The 18349-nt window shown below is 47.8% G+C and overlaps 1 protein-coding gene across 3 annotated transcripts in view; it reads left to right on the forward strand.

The window, feature by feature from the left end:
- GSDME (gasdermin E) overlaps positions 1 to 18349 on the forward strand; it is a 48700-nt gene that overhangs the window by 26412 nt on the left and 3939 nt on the right. For 2 of the 3 annotated variants that reach the window (XM_053608878.1, XM_053608879.1), the window contains exons 4-9: positions 1899 to 2070; positions 3691 to 3811; positions 10729 to 10893; positions 12863 to 12990; positions 14669 to 14852; positions 17915 to 17988. In XM_053608878.1, coding sequence (XP_053464853.1) covers positions 1899 to 2070; positions 3691 to 3811; positions 10729 to 10893; positions 12863 to 12990; positions 14669 to 14852; positions 17915 to 17988 — 844 coding nt within the window. The remainder of the gene's footprint in view (positions 1 to 1898; positions 2071 to 3690; positions 3812 to 10728; positions 10894 to 12862; positions 12991 to 14668; positions 14853 to 17914; positions 17989 to 18349) is intronic. The other variant, XM_053608880.1, reaches the window with a different exon arrangement.

Consider the following 18349-nt stretch of genomic DNA (forward strand, 5'->3'; position numbering starts at 1 on the left):
ATAATTTTTTTTTTTTTAAGACAGAGTCTCAAGCTGTCGCCCTGGGTAGAATCCCATGATGTCACAGCTCACAGCAATCTCCAACTCTTGGGCGTAAGCGATTCTCTTGCCTCAGCCTCCCAAGTAGCCAGGTGCAGAGGGAAAGCCCTTCACTTGAGGTCACCGAGCAGGCAGGGCAGAGCTGGGATGTGAACCCCAGGTGGATAGGCTCCAAGTTCTGTTTTTTTATTACTTCTTGAAATGGGAGTCCAGGTTCTTATTGATACATTTTTTTTACATGTGGAAACATTTTTATAATTTGCATTTCCTTAATAAGTACTAAGATTGAATCTTTTTTTTCATATTTTCCTTTTTTTTATTGTGGTAAAATATATATAGCATTCACTATCGTAACAATTTTTGAGTGTATCATTTAGTGACACTAAGTACATTCACACTGTGGTGCAGCTGTCACTACTCTCCATTTCTAGAATTTCTTCATGACCCCAAATGAGAACTCGGAAGCCATCAAGCACTTGTTCCCTCCCCTCAACTCCCTCCCCCCCCCCGTAACCTCCTGTCTACTTGCTGTCACTGAAATTTGCCCATTCTACATACTTACATAAGTGGAGTCACACACAGTAAGCTGACTACCCAAGGGTCTGTAACAAACAGGTCAACATATGGAGGTGTCAACATAAGGAACATTCATTGAGTACCTGTAGTGGATGTGAGTCCTGTCTGTGAAAATGAGGTCAACTTGAGGTGGTCAATATAGGGAGGTGGTTAGCCATGGAGGTTCTCCTGTATTTGGCCTGGCGTATATCGCTTAGCATAATCCACGTCATAGCATGCATCATAAATTCATTCCTTCCAGGGAATGTAATGTCTCATCATATGAAAATACATGTACCCTATTTGGTTTCTCCATTCATGCACTGATGGGCATGCGAGTGTTTCCACCCTGGGCAGGTTATCACACTGAGATGATAGGAGCTTTGCCAGCTCCTCACTCCAGTGCTGGGGCTATTTCTGAAGTACAAGAGAATCTGAGGCTGCTGCCTAAAATGGGTGACTAGCCCTGTGTGTGTGGTTGTGGGGGCGAGCTGAGCTTTTCCAGGTAACTAATCTTAGGTTGCTTTAGAAGACAGGGGGTGCGGGGGGCACTATAATTCTTGTGCCAATGCCAACTCTAATTTGGCCCTTTTCCTGTCCTTTTCATAGAATCCTAGTATTGAATGAGATCTCCAGAGAGGGTGTTTCATTCATCATTTCCTTCTTTCGTTCCTGTAGATAGAAATTTAGTCTGTTGTTGAAATTCTGCAGAATTTAAAGGGGAAGGGTGGGGTCTCTGGGTGACCCCGCTCAGGCCGTGCCTCCCTGGTCTCAGTTTCTCTGTATATAAAGGGATGTAAATTCCCTTCTCAGAGATTGAAGGTTAAGAAGTTGCATTTTAGTTCAAATTTAATTTCCTCCCTGCTACTTGTGCTTTAAGCCTGTCCCTCTCCCCTCTGTGTGACATATGTGGCCACCGTCCCCCCATAGTGATCTTATATTCCCTGGCCCATAGCTGTGGTGTCTGAAAGGAATCGCCAGGTCCATCAGAGATGGTGTGCAGTCCCCATCTGCACTGGTTGGTTTTCTTTTCTTCTTCCTTGACAACTCATGCTGCTGTTTCACTGAGAGTCCCCTTCCCTCTGCCTGTCCCCCAGAGGCTGGCAGCTCTGATGGAGGAGGCCTTGGGAGAGTGTGGTTTACTCCTTTCCAGGTGACCCACCCCTTCTTTCACCACCAGGATGTTAGCTAAACCGTTGTCACCTGTTTGCTCCCCAGCCTCTGCCTGGGCAAGAGGAGAAAATTTGCTCTGCATCAACATCCCCTGAGGCATAGCACCACTCATGGATGTTTTTCTCTTTCAGAACAATCGATCTGAAAAACCCCATTCTGCAGCAGGTGCTGGAGAGGAGGGGTGAGGTCCTGTGCATCCTGACACAGAAGATCGTGACGACGCAGAAGTGTGTCATCTCTGAGCATGTGCAGATTGAGGAGAAGTGTGGCGGCATGGTGGGGATTCACACCAAGACTGTGAAGGTGCAGGCCCAGGGGCTCTGGCCCACGGCGGCCCCCCGACCATGGGGACCATGATCACCCCACACAGAGGGGTTGTCTTTCTGGTGGGTTAACAGAAATCCAACTCAGACTGGCTGAAGTGAGCAGGAATTTTTTGGCTTGTGTAGCTGAAACATTTGGGGGAATTGAGCTTCCGTCACTGGATCTGGAACTTGAGGATGCTGTGAGCTGCCGTCCCTGGTGGGCTCTCTCCCAGGGGGTGCTCTCCTTTGGTGCCCACAGCTCCGGGCTTTCACCTGCTTTGCTGCAACACCAAGGGCCAGAGGGCCTCAGGACTGGGTCTCACCACACCAGCCCTGAGTCGCTGCATTTATAAAGCAGAGCAGGGCCATAGGGCACTTGATGGCCAGGCAGGCCTATGCCAGGTCCCTTCCTATGTCGTGGAGATGCTTCCCAAAGAAAAGTGGATAAATGTTCGCCAGTCAGCTAAATACGAGAGAGTGCAAAGCCCCTCAGAGCCAGGGCTCTCAAAATGATTCCCTTGGGATTGAATGCCTCAAGCCCTCTGTGGTTGTGTTAGGGCAGGTAAAGATCTGGCTCTGTGAACTGAAGTAGATTCTTTAGGTTGTGTTTCAGACAGTCTTACCAAGCTGACCCCTGAGCCAGAACTAAACTTTAGCAGAATAGGCTGTTGTTACCCCAAAATGTTTTCCCTCCAACTTGCCAGGGTGGCTGATGTTTTCTTGGAGATTTACTTTTGGGGGGTAACTCCTAGATTTTTCTGGAGGACCCAGGTAGAGTTGTATTTGGAAGAAGGTCTGATGTCTGGAGCTGGCACCCTCACTGAGGTGGGCAGAGTGGGTGGCAGTGGTTAGGGAAGTGCCCCCATGGGAGGCGGCTTACTTAGGCTGGCCCTGCCGACCCTTCTGCAGGTCACCACCCACTGAAGCCCTGGGTCTCTGCGAGTTAGGAGGCTGACTGCCATTTCCTGACACAAAGCAACCCACTCAGACCAGGATCAAGTTCCTAAAAAATGTCTCTGATCTCTAGCAGTTTGGCCAAGGGAAAGCGTGTCATCTTCTCCCCAGGGCATTGTGGGAAGAGGTGTTTTCCGTAAGTGCATTTGAAGGAGATAACCGGGTCTGATCCCTGGAGTGCTCGCTTCTCCACCCGCCAGCCTCTCCTCCCCTCTTTCTTTCTTCCTGGTTTTATGTGTCAGCACAGCACTGTCCACAGGAGTCTAGAATGATGTGTGTGTTGGTGGGGGGTGGTGTATCAGCCAGGGTCTCTCATAATGATTTGTTACCGTTAGGATTTTCAGTAGCGTTTCAAAATTGTTTCCATAACGGTAATGAAGGGAAGTAGGGAGTGATCTCACAGACCTGCCCGTAGCACTGCAGACTGCACATCACCCGGCCCCATGCTCTGGAGTCTTGGTCTGGTGTCCCCAAGTTAGCCAGTTACCTGGGAGTTCGCATGAGGCTTGGCTCTGTCCCTGCCAGATGGCTCCTTTCCCACTTGGGTCCGGGGGCACTTTCTCAGCCTCTCTTGCCTCTAAGGCATGAGGCCCGACTCCTGGGAGGCAAAGAGAAGCCGGAGAGACCCTGAGTGCATCAAGGTGGTGTGTGCTTTCCCCCGCAGGTGTCAGCCACAGAGGATGGCAACGTCATCAAGGACACCAACGTGGTGTTGGAGATCCCGGCTGCCACCACCATCGCCTATGGTGTCATCGAGTTATATGTGAAATTGGATGGCCAGTTTGGTGAGTGCCATCTTCTGAGGGTGCCGAGGGATCCCTCATGTTCCCTGGAAGTACAGTTTTATAGAGGATCCCCTATGGCTTTGGGGTCTGTCACCGAGGCCAGAGTTGCCAGGACAGTGGGCTGCACTGGGGAGGCTTTGGTGAGGGCTTCCTGGGGGCAGCGTCAGCCTCTCCCCCAGACTCAGTGTGGGGCGCAGCAGAGGGATAAGGACACATCTCTGTAGGCAGATGGCTGGGCTGCAGCCCCTCACCCTGTGATACTCGGGCAAGTTGGCGAGTCTCGCTGGTCTTAGCTTCCCTGTGTCGGGAAGAAGAACATTTCCTTACCGGGCCATGGTGAGGATTAAATGAGATGAGGCCTGTGGAGTGCCTGGCACAGCACAGCAGTCCTTCACTAACTACTCCTCCGCAGCAATTAATATTATCATCATTATCATCAACCCACCTTCCCTCCCCTGATGCGAAGCCAAAAATGCTGAACTCGACCTTTCTCTGTTTAGCAAAGTGTGTTAAAGTGCAGAGATCCAGGTGGTCCGTTGTCATTGTCTGAAGAAATAAGGGTTCTACTTTAGCTAGTGTCTCCTCACTGTAGATGTTTACAACCACTTCCCTCATGTTCCCAGAGAGAAGAGGGGGTGTTGGGTCTAGAAAACTGGGTGACTGCTTCTTGAGGACATGCATGGAAAATGTAACAGAATAAGTTGTTGTTAACCTATAGTGGTGTTACGGTTATATTTGCAAAAAGGAGTCATCTTGTAGAGATTCATGTGGAAACATTGACTGTGAAATGGTAAGATGCCTGTGGTTTGATCCAGAAGAACGTGAGTGGATGAGGACAAGTGCTGTATGCTCAGGGTGGGGACAGAGGTGGAGAGGAGTGGCCGAGAGTGACAGCGGTTGAAGCTGGTCAGTGGGATGTGAAGGATCACCATGTTACTTTCTCTGTTCTTGTGCAGTTTGACATTTCCCATGACAAAGTTTTCTAAAGTGTGCCATGCTAGACCATGCGCCTGTCTCCTGCTGCCTCTTCTCTTCCCCCACTTGGAAAAGAGGAGGACGTCTTCCCCAGAAAAGCTTTTACACTCACCAAGCCCACACGACTTAGCGCGCTGTTCACTGACAACTGTGCCAAACAGGATGCTCAGGTGACACTCCTCAAGAGCTAGAGTGTTAGAGGATCTTTAGGAGGAACAGCAGGACACCCAGCCTCTCACTCTCATTTTGTGGATGAAGCCACTTAGTGTTTCCAGGAGGTGAACTGACTTATTTGATGTGACATAAAGAGAATGTGTCAGTTTTAAGAGATTGGTCTGGAGATGGTAGGCCAGTGACTAAGAAATACCAAGAATACCAGGAATGGAGACCTACGTCCTTTAGTTTTCCATTTGTGTCATCCTGGCCCCTTTGGTTGTTATTATTTTATTCTTTTTCTTTGAAAGATATGAAGATGACCCTCTAGTTTCTGTTACCAGGATATCTGCACTTATGTGATTCCTGATATTCATGCCTCACTTGTCCTGTCCAGCCTTAACTGGTCGTCAGTGGTAAATGTGTCACTTTTTTCAACCAGCTATTTTGAGATACAATTGACATATGCAAATTGTCTGTGTTCATGGTTACAGCCTGATGATTTGATAGCTGCATTGTGAAGTGATGGCCACAATCAAGCTAATTGACACTTCCTTCACCTCATGTAGTTAATGTTTGTGTGCTTGCATGTGGTGTGAGGATACTTAAGCTCCATGTTCTTAGCAAATCCCAAGTATACAGGCTCAGCGTGGTGGTTCACACCTGTAATCCTAGCACTGTAGGAGGATAAGGCAAGAGGATTGCTTGGGGCCAGTCGTTTGGGGCCAGTTTGAGCAACACAGCAAGACCTCATCTCTATACATTTTTTTTAATTAGCTGGGTATGGTGGCACACACCTGTAGTCCCAGCTTCTTGGGATGCTGAGGATCATGTCAGCCCAGGAGTGTGAGGTTGCATTGAGCTGTGATGACACTACTGCACTATAGCCTGGGCAACAGAGTAAGACACGGGCTCTGAAAAACAACTCAAGTATACGTACAGTATTATTAAGTATTGTAACTATGCTGTACATCAGATCCCTAGAACTGGGACATACTGCATGGAGTGACAGCCCAGGGCTAGGACCCTACATCTTATAGCAACATTTTTGTTTTTGTTTTTGAGATAGAGTTTCACTTTGTTGTCCTCGGTAGAGTGCCGTGGCATTATAGCTCACAGCAACCTCCAACTCTTGGGCTAAAGCGATTCTCTGGCCTCAGCCTTTCAAGCGGCAGGGACTACAGGCGCCGGCCACAACGCCTGGCTACTTTTAGAGATGAGGTCTCTCTCTGGCTCAGACTCGTCTCGAACCTGTGAGCGCAGGCAATCCATCTGCCTGGGCCTCCTAGAGTGCTGGGATTACAGGCGTGAGCCATGTGGCTGGGCCTATTGTAACAAAGTTTTTACCCTTTGACCAACATCTTCTCGTGGTCTCCACACCTCCCCTGCACCCTAATGTAACCACTAGTATTCTATGTTACTCTGAGTGTGACTTTTTAGACTCTACGTGTAGGTGACATCCTACAGTACTTGCCCCTCTGTGTCTGGCTTATTCCACTTGGCACCGTGTCCTGCACATTCACCCATGCTGTCACCAATGGCAGGACTTTTCTCAATGGCTGGGCGCATTCTGTTGTGCATACATGTCACATTTTCTTTATCTAGTTTACATTATTTCTGTATCTTAGCTGTTGTGAGTAGTGTTACTTTGAAAGGCCTTCTGAAATCTTGGCATGCACCCCAGAATGCCATGAGAACTCTGAGGACCCTTCAGTGTTGGGGGTCCTAGTCCTGGGCTGTCAGTCCATGCAGTTTGTCCCAGCAGGTGACTGGACCCTGCCCCCACTCCAGCCCTGTTGGGGTGGCCTGTTGCTCCCATAGGGCCTTCTTTTTTTTCTCAAATGGGGGTTTGAAAGACACACAGCCTCACGTGGCATAGCTCCCTCGTTTGCATTTCAATTTCAAGCCTTTTATCTTTGCTGCTTCTTCCCTATTTGAAAATGAACCTTTCTTTATGCTGCTGAGAAGAGGTGCTCTCCGGAGGTCTTGAATTCCTCTTTTGCTCATTGCCGCTCCCTGGCTGGGGAGGCAGCTGTGTGGCTTGCTAGCTGCAACTCTGTTCCGGGTGACTGGCTGCCTGATTTTATACCAGTCCTGCTTTTTCTTCTTCTTTTTTTTTTACTCATCTGTTTTCTGTCCCTCTTGCCACAGAATGTTCTGATATGGGTTCATGAACGTAAACCTGCAGGGGCTGGAGGGCCCTTGAGCGACTGCCTGCTCTCTCCTCCCGCCTCCTGGGTGGGGTGGCATTTGAAAGGGATCCAGGTTGTCTTCTGAGACATCCAGCACCATGTCACTGTCAGGGTGCTCTAGACACACCAGCTACAGTGTGACCCCTTCCTTTGCTGAGAGCCCCCTTCTCTGGAGATGCTTATGGCCAAGCAGAAACATCCTTTTGTGAGCTTGAACTTTAGCCTTGCACTTTTGTCCAACTAGCCATTTCCATTGTTCATTCATACTAAACTTTCAATTGGGTACCCTGTGGGTGAGAACCCGAGTTTCCCACCCTGTGCTGGAATCTGTGCACTTCTCCCCAGGCCCACAGCCCTGACATTATCTCCTCCCTGGCTTCCCTTAGAGATGGGGTCTTGCTATATTGTCCGGGCTGAACTCAAGCAATCCTCCTGCCTCAGCTTCCCAAGTAGCTGGGACTACAAGGTCATGCCACTGTGCTTGGCTTTGCCCCGGATTCTTAACTGGCATTCCTAGTTCTCTGAATTTTTTCCTGTCTGTTCCATACTAGCAGTGCAGCTAATATTATTTTAAAATAAAAACCAGATCGTTTCACTTGCTTGCTTGAACACCTTCTTGTGGCTCCTTTTGTCCCAAGGATAAAGTCTGTACTTCAAGGGCATGTGGAGCAGCCCTGGGACATCTCAGACCACTCTGTGGTGCTCTGCTCTCTCCCCCAGCCCGTGCCTGCTGCTGTCTCCAACACGTGCATGCTCTGCCTCTTTGCCTGGCCCCACCAATCCAGTAGGAGGCTGCTAAGATGCTGATTTCTGCAAGAATTCTCTTCTGGTTCTTTTTCTCTGTGATGGGGTTCAGGACACGTGACCCCACAATATCGTTTTTTCTTATCTCACATTTCTTTCTCTTTTTTTTTTTATTGTTGGGATTCACTGGGATTTATTGTTGTATTCACTGGGATACAAAGAACCAGTTTAGAATGATTGCATTTGTTAGGTAAAATCCTTCTTATAATTGTGTCCTGTCCCCAAAAGGTGTGTCACACACCATGAATTCCCCACCACCCTTCTTCCCTCTCTCTGCTCTTCCCTTCCCTCACCCCCCACCATGTACTAGGTCATTAATTGTCCTCATATCAGAATTGAGTACATGGGATTCTTGCTTCTCCATTCTTGTGCCGCTTTACTAAGAATAATGTCTTCCACGTCCATCCAGGTTAACACAAAAGATGTAAAGTCTCCATCTTTTTAATGGCTGAATAATATTCCATGGTATACATATACCACAGCTTGTTAATCCATTCCTGGGTGACCCCGCAATATTTTTAAGTGAAGGAATTTGAGCAAACTGCTGAAGTAGAAAGTCACTGTGACCTTCCCCTCAGGGGCCCTCTCCCCTGAGAGCCTCATATGGAAGGTGCCCTCCCTGTACGAGCAGGAAGGGAGCAGCCTTACCTCAAAGACACAGGGACACAGAGGAACCTGCACAAACAGGCAGGGGTGACCACCACCCTATCATATTCTCTGGCCCTTCATATTTCTCTACTGCTGTCCATCAAATCTAGGCTAATTCTCAGCTTTAACTGTTTCTTCAGGTCTTAATTTCCTTATGAAGGCTGCTATGTCACATAAAACCAATATCAAGTAAATGTGTGTGCATTTCTCTTGGTACCCTGCCTTTGTTAGGAGGGTGTTGACCGTGAACCTGGGATGGGTAGGAGAGCTTTCTTCCCTCCCCCACTCTCACTTACCACCCTTACCATCCAGGGTAAGTCCCATGTAGTGAGCATCCTTCTGTATGTATGGTTGCCAGTGCAGGGCCTGGCATAGAACAGGGTCCCGGATGTGTTTGCTGGATGAAAGGGATGGATAAATAACAAAGGAAAGAGGAATTGGCAGCACCTATGCGGGGCGGGGGGAGCGTGGGGGGGGGCTGTGTATAGGTAAAGGTAACAGTGTTCAGGCTGTGGACTCCTATGATGCCAATTGGCTCCACATTATTTTGGGGGCCTGATAGGGTTTCTGGCAGGATGCAAGGCTGTGTGAATGGTCTTGGCCTCTGTCTTCAGGTAGCAAAGTTGCTACCCAGGTGCTGGTTTGCATTTAGCTGCTATAGTGGATAAATGCAAAGGGTGGAGGATCTGGAGTGCCCTGGCTACCCTGTGAGCGTGGGTCAGTGGAGTGAACCAGGGATTGTTTCACTTACCTTTAGATAAGCATTCCACCTTTATGAGCATCATTAGTGCCCACAAGCAAATGAAAATACGTACTAATACCCATGTCTCCCACATTTCATGCAAATACAGGCCCACTACCTTTTTATTCTGTAGCTTTTGCTTAATTATGCCAATTATTAAGTAGAAGGATAGAGAACTCTAATTCTTGCATTCATGTACTGTTTCTGCTTAGCAAGGACATAGTAATTGTTACATATTTACCCACTTAGGTACCTTAGCTGGGTTCTCAAATATGGAAATGTTTGAGGAAATGTGTTTTTGTTGTTTAAAAACTTTTCATTATGGAAATTTTCATGCATGTTCGAAAGTAGAGAGAAGAATACAGTGAAGCCCCATGTAGTGAACAACCAGCTTCACCGACAGGGCAATTCCTGTCTCATCTATCGCTTCGCCTGCTCCTCCGCCTCCTCCTGGATTATTTTAAAGCAAATCTTAGGTATTATATTGTTTCACCTATAGATAATTTCAATACCTTTAAATGACAAGGCTCTTTAAAGACTAGTTTTGCCCTCATATCAGTAGATTTGTATGGAATGTATTCTTTTGTGTTTGGCTTTTTTCATTTAACATCGTGTTTGCGACGTTCATTCATACAATTGCAGAACTCAGTAGTTCTTTTTTTTCTGAGACAGTCTTACTCTGTCACCCTGGGTAGACAGCCGTGACATGATAGCTCACAGCAACCTCAAACTCCTGGGCTCAAGAGGTAGCAATTCTTCTGCATCAACCTCCCAAGTAGCTGGGATTACAGGCAGCTGCCCTGATGCCTGGCTAGTTTTTTTTTTTTTTTCTTTCTATTTTTTAGTACAGAAGAGGTCTTGCTTTTCCTCAGACTGGTCTTGCACTCCTGAGCTCAAGCAATCCACCTGCCTTGGTCTCCTAGCGTGCTGTATATTTTTCTATTTATTAATAAAGTCAAGACTCTTTCTATTTTGCTGTATATTTTCTATTTATTAATAAAGTCAAGACTCCTTAAAAACAAAACCATATAACTACTTGTGCACCTATAGATAGTGATAATTTTTTAATATTTATCCATGTGCACATTTTCTCAGTTGTTTTACAGATGGCAGATTTCATTTATTTTAGAGTTGGTTTGTTCAAATCCAGGGTTAGATCATATTTCCAATGTCTTAAAGATTGCCCGTTCAGAGAGTATACTGGAGACATTTATGTTAAGAACAACCACTTCTTCTGTGTTTGTAGAAAGCAGATGGGTGGTTTTTGGCATAATGTGTGTAGGAATTAGGTTTTATGGGGAAGAGGGTGGAATTATCTTCTGTATTTAGCCGAGTTAGGTAAGATGTGCCTACAAGGTCAGGCTGACCCTGTGCTTGGCTTGTCCTTTTTTCCTGCACTGCAGAATTTTGCCTCCTCCGAGGGAAGAATGGTGGCTTTGAGCATGAAAGGAGAATTGATTCTGTCTACCTGGATCCCCATGTTTTCCAAGAGTTTGCATTCGTGGACATGCCAGATGCTGGGCATGGAATGTCTTCCCAGGATGGGCTGTTAAACATTTTAAAACAAGGTATTGCCTGTAGGGCAAGGGTGTGGGCATTGGAGGGCTAGTTGAGCCTTGTATCCCAAAAAGTGATGTGGCTTTCAGGATCAGTGACTCCTTAATGACTCACAAGAAATATTTGAAAAGAGAGAGGATGGAGCTACCAAGTCCTGGTCCCCTCAGCCAGATTGACTGTGGTTGGATCTCAGGAACCCCTGAGTCTTGGGTGCCATGTTTTGAGGAAGGGTGGGCAGGAGGACCCTATGTGGGGCAGAGCTAGAAGCCCGAGGAGGGAAGCTACCAGGGTCCCGGCATTTTTCTTTCCTCGTAACCACAGAGGCCTTGCCAACTACTAAGAATAGCTAGTCAGCAGCAAGGATGGAGAACCCAAGTTTTGCATCTGTTTCATTATGTTCCAGGCTTCATTGCCAAGACAAGCAACGCTTTGTCAGCCTTGCAAAATGCTCTCTTGGAGTCTCTTTATCCGCAGGCATGGGCTGAGGGTGCCAAGGAGGAAGAGGGGCAGGGACTGTGATGTGCCTGCAGCAATTCCTTTGTTCCCTACAGCATGCTGTGTTTTAAAAAGATGGCTTCTTTTTGTTGGGGTGTGGGGATGCAGAGTATAGGAGAAGGAAGAGATAGGCAAGGAAGAGGAGGAACAAATAATTAGGGTAAAAGTTTAGTAAGAACCAAGAAGAGCCCGGAGTATGCTCTGCCTTGGAGGGTGAAAAAAGAAGACTTCCCGAGCTTTGATGAGTCTCTAACCAGAGGATGCTTTTGCTCCTGTAGCAAAAATGTCAGTGTTGGAAAGCAATGACAGCAAGGCCCAGTCTTAAGTTAAGGCTTTCCCATTCTGCCTCCTTGAGATAGATAATTGGGTCTGATTTTCAGGTGCCACTTAAAGGATGTCATTGCGTGTTAGAACCACAGCACAGTGGCCCCCTAGCAGCTACCCACAGGGAAGTGGAAAGGTGGTGAGGGCTCCAGCTCTCTGATTGTGCCCTTTCCCACAGCCATGCCCTTCGAGTTGGCCTTGCTGGCAGGGAGCCACATGTGCCAGGTAGCGGTAGGATAGGGGCCTACCTTCTGTGCCCTGGGAGCTCATACCAACCAACACAGCTCTTCTCTTGAGGCTCGGGCTCGCAAAAAGCCAGCTGTGTTTACAGGGGAATTTTGAATATGTTGCTTACTGATGCTACGTGTTCCCCTCTACGGGGCTTTCTACAAGTGTTTGCTGGAATTTTCCATCAACACAGGTGGTACATGTATGTATTGATGTGCATCCTTGCAGATGAAAAGAGGAAAGCATTGCTTCATCACATCTTTAATCTATCTTAAAAAAGAAAGAAAAAAGCATTACAAGGGGAAGGCTTCTGAGCCTCCTGCAGAGGATGAGAGTAACACAGCCTAATGGACCTCGGTGCTCAGCTTGTGAAGAAGGGAATGGATAGAAAAGGAGAGCGCTTATGTTTGCCCCCCAAATAAGGTGCCAGCTCCTTTGAAAAATGTGCATTGCATTACACATAAAAAGATACAAAATCTGCATTGTATTACAAGAAAGGACATGAAAAATAACACATTTTAGAATTTGTTTGGCTCCAAAGCACTATAAAAGTACTGACTTCTGTTTAGTAATTCAGCCTTGAGAATTTACTTCTACAGAAATCATGCTAAAGAGGAATCTAAATGACTTTTCCAGAAAATAACTGATTAGCCTTAATTAATGTTTAGTGAGTCATCACAGAAGCCTGAAGCCTGGAATACAAAACCCGGCTTCCTTCCTTCTCTCTCTCTCTCTCTTCCCTCCCTCCTTTCCTTCTGGAGGTTATTGAAAAAATATGCAGAGTGTGTTTAACTTGATGTCGAGTTCCATGACTGCCTCTGCAGCTGGAAATGTCCATGTAGGATTCAACAGTGAGCTATAAAAAATGGGCTGCTGTCCCATGCCGTGAGACAGGCACAGCGGTAGTGACACACGTGTGCTGTGTTTTCACAGCGACCCTGCTCTTGGAGAGGAATTTTCGCCCCTTTGTGGAACTGCCAGAGTTGCAGCAGATGGCTCTGAGCAACGCCCTCCAGGCAGTCCTGTTTGATGATGAATCACTCATGGTCCTGGAACAAGTGGTAAGGCCAGAAACTTAAGGCAGCGGTTGTTTTTACCTGAGTTTTCTGGAAATGTCCACAGGTTGGACCTCTTGGGCTTTGAGTCAGAAGAGAATTGTGTTCAAGGTTCTCCCCCCACTTTTACACCTGAAACTTGTCTCTTCTCTTTCTTTCTCTCAGGTCCTTAGTTTTCTAACTGCGGGCAGAAAGTCAGCAGGAGGAGTAGAGGGATAATAGTAGTTTCCTAGGTCTGCCTCAACAAATTACCACAAACCTGGGGCTTGAAACAACAGAAATGTCTTCCCTCACCGTCCTGGAGGCAGCAGTGTGAACTCAGGGTGCTGGCAGGGCCAGGCTGCCTCCGAGGCTCTGGGGCAAGTCCTGCCTGGCTGCCTCCTGGTGGCCCTTGGCATGTGGCAGCCTCACTCCCGTCTGCTGTCTTCACTTTGTCGTCCTTTTACTGCCTCTTAAAAGGACACTGTCACTGGAATAGGGCCCATCCCCAATCCAGGATAATCTCACCTCGGGATTTTTATTCTGCAAAGACAAAGGTCACATTCTGAGCTCCCAAGTGGACATATATTTTGGGGGGCCCACTCTTCTGGGGTTGCTTGTCAGAGACCAAGAAGTCATCTGTCCCATTTAGACCAGGGACAGAAACAGGCCTTTGCATTTTTCTGCTTAACAGGAGAAAGATTCCTTGGAGAGACTAAATTCTTTAACTCTTAGTCACGCAAATGGTGAGGGACACACCAGCTGTGGACCCGCTATCATCCCAGCTCCCATGTTCTTCTTCACTTCAGAAGGCAGAGGCTTTATAAGCCCAAATTTTATTATAGTTTTGCGTTTTACTTTCTTATCTTTCTGTTATAAAGGGAATTTGAATAACTCTGATTTAATGTTCTGTGGTCTCTAGGGAAGAATTCATTATGTTTCCTCTAAAAATTATATTGTGGCAAAAGAGCACAGTTAGCAGTGATGGAAACTGAAATTGTTGAAATTGTCCCAACAGTCCAGGACACCTTTGCAGTTTGAAGATGCAGAGCTTAGCCCCAGGGAGAATACAAATGTTTCAAAAAGCTTGTTGACTTTTACTTCCTAAAATAACTTTTTCCAAGAGGAAAATGTCAGGCCAGCACCCTGTGGAGAGAGCCTCAGCTCCTGGTTGCAAGCCAGAGAAGCAAGCTGTGGGTGGGGGCAGACTTTCACGTGAGTGGACCTGGATCCAGAGACTACAGATGGAGCAGAACTGGCTTGCCTAGCAGGGCCACGCACCCCATAGCAGGCCCCGGATGGTGGATGGAACTGCCCAGAAGTAGCTGGGGGCTGGAGAGCCCAGCTTAAGGCTTTGGAACCACCACGGGATGATGCTTTCAACGTCCCCTCTCAGTTCTGCATGTGACCACCTATTTCCGGTCCATGGTACAACCTGACCATATCCTGGTCTGGAAGGTTCTACCCACCAGTTCCCCATACCCCCTCTGCCCTGTGAAAGCATAGTACTTGGCCAAAGCTCTCCTTGGGAGGAAATTTAACCCTGTGGATTAGTAATTTCAAAACGGAAAAGAGTTTGACATCTTGCTTCACCTGGGAGAAGGTGAAAGGCCGGGCGGCATGTGTGCCCTGGGACAGAGGCCTGGCATGGCCCCGCTAGGTCTCCAGATCCATTCCGACTGCCTCTTTTCTCCCCTGCCCGCAGTGTGAGGATGTGGTCAGAGGTCTCTCGTCCCCCCTGGCAGTGCTGGGAGAGCTGAAGCCCTCTCAAAAGCAGGAACTCACGGCCTTCCTGAGGCTGGTGGGGTGCAGTGTGGAGGGGCCTGAGGATGCAGTCAGCAACCAGAGGCTCTTTGCAACGGCCTACTTCCTGGTCAGCGCTCTGGCAGGTATGGAAAGAAAGAAAAGAAATGGCTGCTGTCGCTTTGAAATTGCTTTGCCTATACAATACGTTCCTCTGGGGACAAAGAAATGACAATAGTGGAAGATTTGGTACGTACAGGTCCTTCCCTCCTGGTACAGGGAAAGTAAGAGGGGGAAGGAGGGCTGTGGAAAACCATAGCCTTAAGCTTGAAGGAGCCCTTTCCGTTGCTGAGAGTGTCCCCTACTCTGTCCTTCCTCTTAGAGGGAGGGTCACCTATGGGCATGACCCCATTAGCCCCCCCACCGACACACACAAGCAAAGAATCTTCTAGAATGCAATTCACAAGTGAGCCCCGGCAGAGCTGAGTGGCGGCGGCTTTCATTTGGCAACTGTTCTCCCCCAGGGATTGTGCCCTTCCGATCCTCCCATTCCTCTCAAAAACTTGTTGTTCCTCACACTGCAGCGCAGTTGCTGTCTGGATGCTGTGAGCAGCTAGCGATCCAGTGTACCCGGCTGGGCAGTAGAACTATGGCTGGGCCCAGCAGCTCCACAGCTTCCCTCACTGGTCCTGAAATGGCTTCCCAGTCACCTTCGGAACAGTCCCTGCCCCCTCCCTCCTACTCCCAGAACCTACTGTGCAGTAGGGCCTGAGGTATCAAGAGGTGATCATCCTCCATGAAGGAGCTGGGCCTTCCTGGCATCCTAGTTCCCACAACTTCTCTCCAAGGTGATATCAGGGCACTGAGTTTCTGACACATTTGGAGTTTCTCCCCAGCACCATACAGAAACAGAGAATATTAATCTTCAGTTTTTAAAGAATTAATCAGAGGGAATGCCTCTCCCAACTCTACATGCTGATGACTATATGCTTTGTGTCTTGTTCTGAGTCATGGATAAAAGTTTTGGCTGGTTAACTGGGATAGGACCGAAGACAGAGCCCAGTGGACTCCAGTGGAGACTTTCTCCCAATGTCAATGTCAGGGTGTTAGTGAGGGTCTCTGAGTAGAGGCTTTCTGTCAGCGTGATCCCTAGGCCAGCCTTCTCTAACTTGTGAGAGGCCTTTTCTTCATGTCCCCCATTACTTATTGAAGCCTTTTTATCAATAGGCTAGATCAGTGATGTCAAGTGCACAGCACAGGGCTAGTGCTGTGGATGGCCACAGTCTCCTTCTCCTGGGCCTGAACACAGCTTCAAATTTTCTGCAATCCTTCACACAGGTGGTGGCTCAGAGTCGACATAGAAACTGTGTGCCGTTTCTGAGCTTCCAGGTAGTGAAGCCTTAGGTGTGGCTGGCTGCCTCTAACTTCCGAGCCAGTGTGGCCCTCTCTCAGCTCTCTCAACTGCCCTCTCATGACGTGTCCATCACAGCAGAGGCTGGGTTGGTGTCAAGCTCTTCTGCTCTTATTAGTCCTCAATCCTTCTGAGTTGGCTTTTTCTTCCTAGGTCACTATAGCCTTTCCTCTTTAGGATCTGAAGAAAGTGCCAGAATAGAATATGGACTCTTCTTAGGACCTCATGCCAGTTTTGGCTTTATGATGCTTTTAGCTGTTTGCAGCACTGCATCTGACCTGTCTCCTGGACAGTTTCCTCCACCACTTTGTAACCTTATGCAAGTCACAAGCTCTGAACACCCTGGATTTCATTTGTAAGATGGAATTGGTATGTGGAAGAGCAATAAAAATAATCCATTTCAGTTCAAGAAACATTTAACAAGCTTAATACTATTCTCGGCACTGCTGGGTGCTGAGGTAGGAGAAAGTATTAAGACCTGGACCCCAGGGATCGGTAGTAAAATTAGCCAGGAAGCTCTGAAATGGTGGTGCTGTTCTTCCAGTCCTGTGCCTCTAGAACCGAGCTGCTAAATGAGCAACATGGAACTAGGCTAGTGCTCAGAGTAAGGGATGAGGATGTTGGTTCCATGGGGCTCAGGAGCTGCCCCCGAAAGTGAGGGAAGGGCATCAAGGGTGGGGAGATGGCATGTGCAGTGGCTCAGCCTGGGTACACAGGCCAGGTATGGTTTCTGTGTCTTCTGGTTTTGGGGTTAGGGTCAACTTGAGAATTTGTTGACAGCTATGGACCTTCTCTGCAGGCAAATGCATGCACAACATTTGAATGCAATGTTTAGAGTTGTCCAGCAGGATCATGTCCATGTGGCTGCCCCACCCCTGGCCACCTTCACCCTCACTTGGGAACCAGCCATGTCCTTTTGCACTTTGGGTCACCGCTGTAGCAGCATGCTACAAATACGGCTGCTGATACTCAGAGGCCATCGACTCAGTTCATGCACAATCCCTCAGCTAGATGATTCAGCAGGAGACTCTTTTTTATTTTTTTTCTTTACAGCTCAGAGGTTGCATCCCTTGGGGATTGGGGTCCTTTTAGGGACTATATCTGTTTTATCCTAAGAAGGGTTTAATATCTATTTTGAATAATGCTGACCCAGATTATTTTGAATATCTGCTGACCCAGATTTCCCATCCCTGGAGTTAGGCAAAGCCTTTCTGGGGCATTCCCCTCCTGGCACAGCTGTGCCCTACCCTTTTGCCATCGGTGCTCCTGGCCTCTGGAGTTCTGTGGTGCCACTCTGGATCAGGCCACACTGCATTTTTCCTCCCAAATTGGTGACACAGGTAGAGGTTCTTATAGTTTCCATAGTGATCTAACAAATGCAAAAATAAAAATATGGTAAAAGGAGGAAACTGAGGCTCAGAGAGCTCTGCCCTTAGTCACAGCCCAAGTTTGGGAGGGGCTCCTGTGCAGTTCTTCTGTCCCCTGTCTTCCTACTTTTCCATGCCAATTCCCTTTCCCCAGAGTCTGTGCAGTCTTCCTGACCAGTAAATTGAATGTCAAGGAATGTTCCCTGGTGAAACACAGAGCTGGTGACCAGGTTCCTGCGTCTGTTCTCCAAAAGGTCCTTGCCGCCCGCTTAGCACCATTCATTCACTTATTCGACAACTGCTGAGCGTCTCCTCTGCCTGGCTGGCGGGAAGGTGCTAGAATAGAAATTAGATACCATCCAGGGGCTGGCTCTACTCCCATGGGCTTCTATTTATTTTGAACTGTGACGGTGATTTTTGTCTCCTGCAGAAATGCCAGATAACGCAGTGGCTGTGCTGGGCACTTGCTGTAAACTCCAGATTATTCCTACGCTGTGCCACTTGGTAAGGAACCTCCTAGATAGGAGCTTGGGAAGGGTAGGAATGGGGAAATGTCGAGGGATAGACACCTAACAGCTGGTAAGACACCTCTAGGCCTTCTCATCCACAGTAGCTTTTCAAGATAGGTACACAGGTGCTACCAAACCTCCTTCTGTATACACTGTACATACCACACCCAGGGGAAGACTAAGGTCCACAGGGAATGGATTTGTTCAGAGAATTTGTTAGGAGGACCATGACTCCAACTTTGTCTTTACACTCCAAATCTTATGATTTTCTCGTTCTTTGGAGAGAATTTAGACCAGGGCTTGCTGCTACATTGCAAAAAAAGGGGCCTGACACCATATTACTGGCAATAGCAATT

The sequence above is a fragment of the Nycticebus coucang genome, chromosome 11 (assembly GCF_027406575.1).
Source record: "Nycticebus coucang isolate mNycCou1 chromosome 11, mNycCou1.pri, whole genome shotgun sequence".
In the NCBI taxonomy this organism is placed as follows: Eukaryota; Metazoa; Chordata; class Mammalia; order Primates; family Lorisidae; genus Nycticebus; species Nycticebus coucang.